Source organism: Morus notabilis, unplaced genomic scaffold (genome assembly GCF_000414095.1).
Source record: "Morus notabilis unplaced genomic scaffold, ASM41409v2 C11444591, whole genome shotgun sequence".
Taxonomy (NCBI): Eukaryota; Viridiplantae; Streptophyta; class Magnoliopsida; order Rosales; family Moraceae; genus Morus; species Morus notabilis.
Genome location: NW_010387411.1, coordinates 1 through 1,901, shown reverse-complemented (window position 1 = coordinate 1,901; position 1,901 = coordinate 1). Strand labels below are relative to the sequence as shown.

At 36.3% G+C, this 1,901-nt stretch overlaps 1 protein-coding gene across 1 annotated transcript; it reads right to left on the bottom strand.

Moving 5' to 3' along the window:
- Positions 1-51: 51 nt before the first annotated feature.
- LOC112095260 (myosin-12-like) lies at positions 52-1,701 on the bottom strand (the record flags this gene model as incomplete). The annotated part of the gene is made up of 5 exons (XM_024176941.1): positions 52-191; positions 304-519; positions 963-1,061; positions 1,193-1,312; positions 1,496-1,701. Coding segments are annotated over 5 exons (781 nt in total), but the record flags the coding sequence as incomplete, so codon positions are not given.
- Between the last annotated feature and the right edge of the window lie 200 nt (positions 1,702-1,901).

Below are 1,901 nucleotides of genomic sequence, written 5' to 3'. Positions count from 1 at the left end.
GTCTACTGAAAATGAATGTTTGTGACCAATTCCTTTTTCTAGAGTTCACACCTTTCTATTGTCTCTTGAAGCTGCATTGTCTTCAACCGCACTTCTTCCGCCTCTTTAAGCCTTATTTCGCTCTCTTTCTCGACTTGAGAATACTTTTCTTCAAATTCCTCCATCTTCTTCTTCAACTCACTCAATTCACCCTGTACATATGCATGGATAAATAAGTTATTGTGTGAACAAACATATGAATCATTTCTAATTTAGAAACGCGAATATAGGCACCATTTTGTGGTTTTTGATTTGAGACATTACCTCTAGTTCTTCATTGTGATTTCTTAGGATTTCTAGCTTTGTTTCATCCACAACTGGCACCTCTTTGATGACCGGTGGAGCTTCTTCAATAGCTAACTTTGCCGCTTCTCTCTCTTGAATGACCGCGGCGTGCGCTTCGTCTAACTTCTCTTGCATTTCGTTTAAAGCATTTTGTAGCTTCGAGATTTCTTGCCCTTTAGCCTCTTCAAGGTCAATCTGTGAAAGAAAATTGCATAGAAAGTACTCCATCAGATCATTTTCCAACCAAGACCTATATTCTTTCGGAATTTACTCTCCTGTAAATACTATAACAAAATTCATCCGAATTAAGGATATGCTTTTATACTCTTTCAGCTCAGGATTATATGTAAGCACTTTGATCAAATTATCTTGAAACCAACAAGTACAAAAGAGGAACTTTTGAGCTTCACCTTGAAATTGTTAACTACGGTTACTTGTAACAAACGTCAAAAATCTAACTTCTCAAAACAATGTATTGGTGTCTGTGCAAAGTACTTTTATGCGCCTTTACCAAGTACACTACTTTTTCATGTTTCGTGCAAAGGGTTTTTGCGGCCTCCGAAAGCAATACCAAACTGAAATACAAGGCTAATTACTATGTTATACTATTTCAAACAAGTAGGTAGAAAATGTAATACCCTCAAGTGCTTCTCAAAATCTAGTCTCCATGTAAGCTCTTCGACACGCTTCTCCAACTTGTCCTTCGCTTCCTTGAGCGCGCCAGTTTCTCTTGCAGCCTGCATCAGAAAATCCTTTTATATTCTTTGCAATGCATTTACTTCTAGAAATCCTTGTGTTTTATCTCAATAAAAGCAAATAGAGAGATTGTTAAGTAAATGGATTCAAACAGACAAGTAACTAATCTCACCATCTTCAGCTTTCTAAGTTCCTTCCTTGCTACCTTTGCTCTCCATAGACATTGAAGTGCGAGAGTCGCTTTCTTCTGTTGTTTATAAGAGTTAAGAGCTTGGAATCTTCGCCACCGTGTCTGCGAGAAGAAACATTTATAATCTTAACAAACTCATAACCATGAAGCTGTTTAATGTTCAATGAGTCAAAAGTTGAAAACAATTTTTGTCATCAAATTTCTGAAATGGACTAAGTAGAAAAAGTTTACATTTGTTCGTTTTCCAAAATGGACTTCCACCACAAATTTCCGAAAATTTGTTACCTGAACAATGGTTGCAGCCTTGGTTCTTCTCCTAAACCTGAACTCATTTCGGGCCGCCATTGCTCTTAATCCAGTTTGAATGACAATTGCAGATGCCTTCAATGTTGTGTAAGACTTTCTTGCCATGTGAGCACGTTGGTGTTTCTGTATACGGATTGAGGCGGCTTCCCTTCTCATTTGTTCATACTGCTTTCTTGCAAGTTGTGCTGTAAAAACAAAAGGGTCAATAAATTGCAAACATTGCATATTAATATTTCATTCGGCTTTTCAGTTAATGGGGTTGTTTGAACTTAGCATGAACTGTTTTTAGGTGCCTTATTCTTTCTAGATTTTTATTTTCATTTTTTAAAATTTTATTTTTTGCTGAGTCTAACATATGAGAAATAGAATTATATGCAAAAAAAAA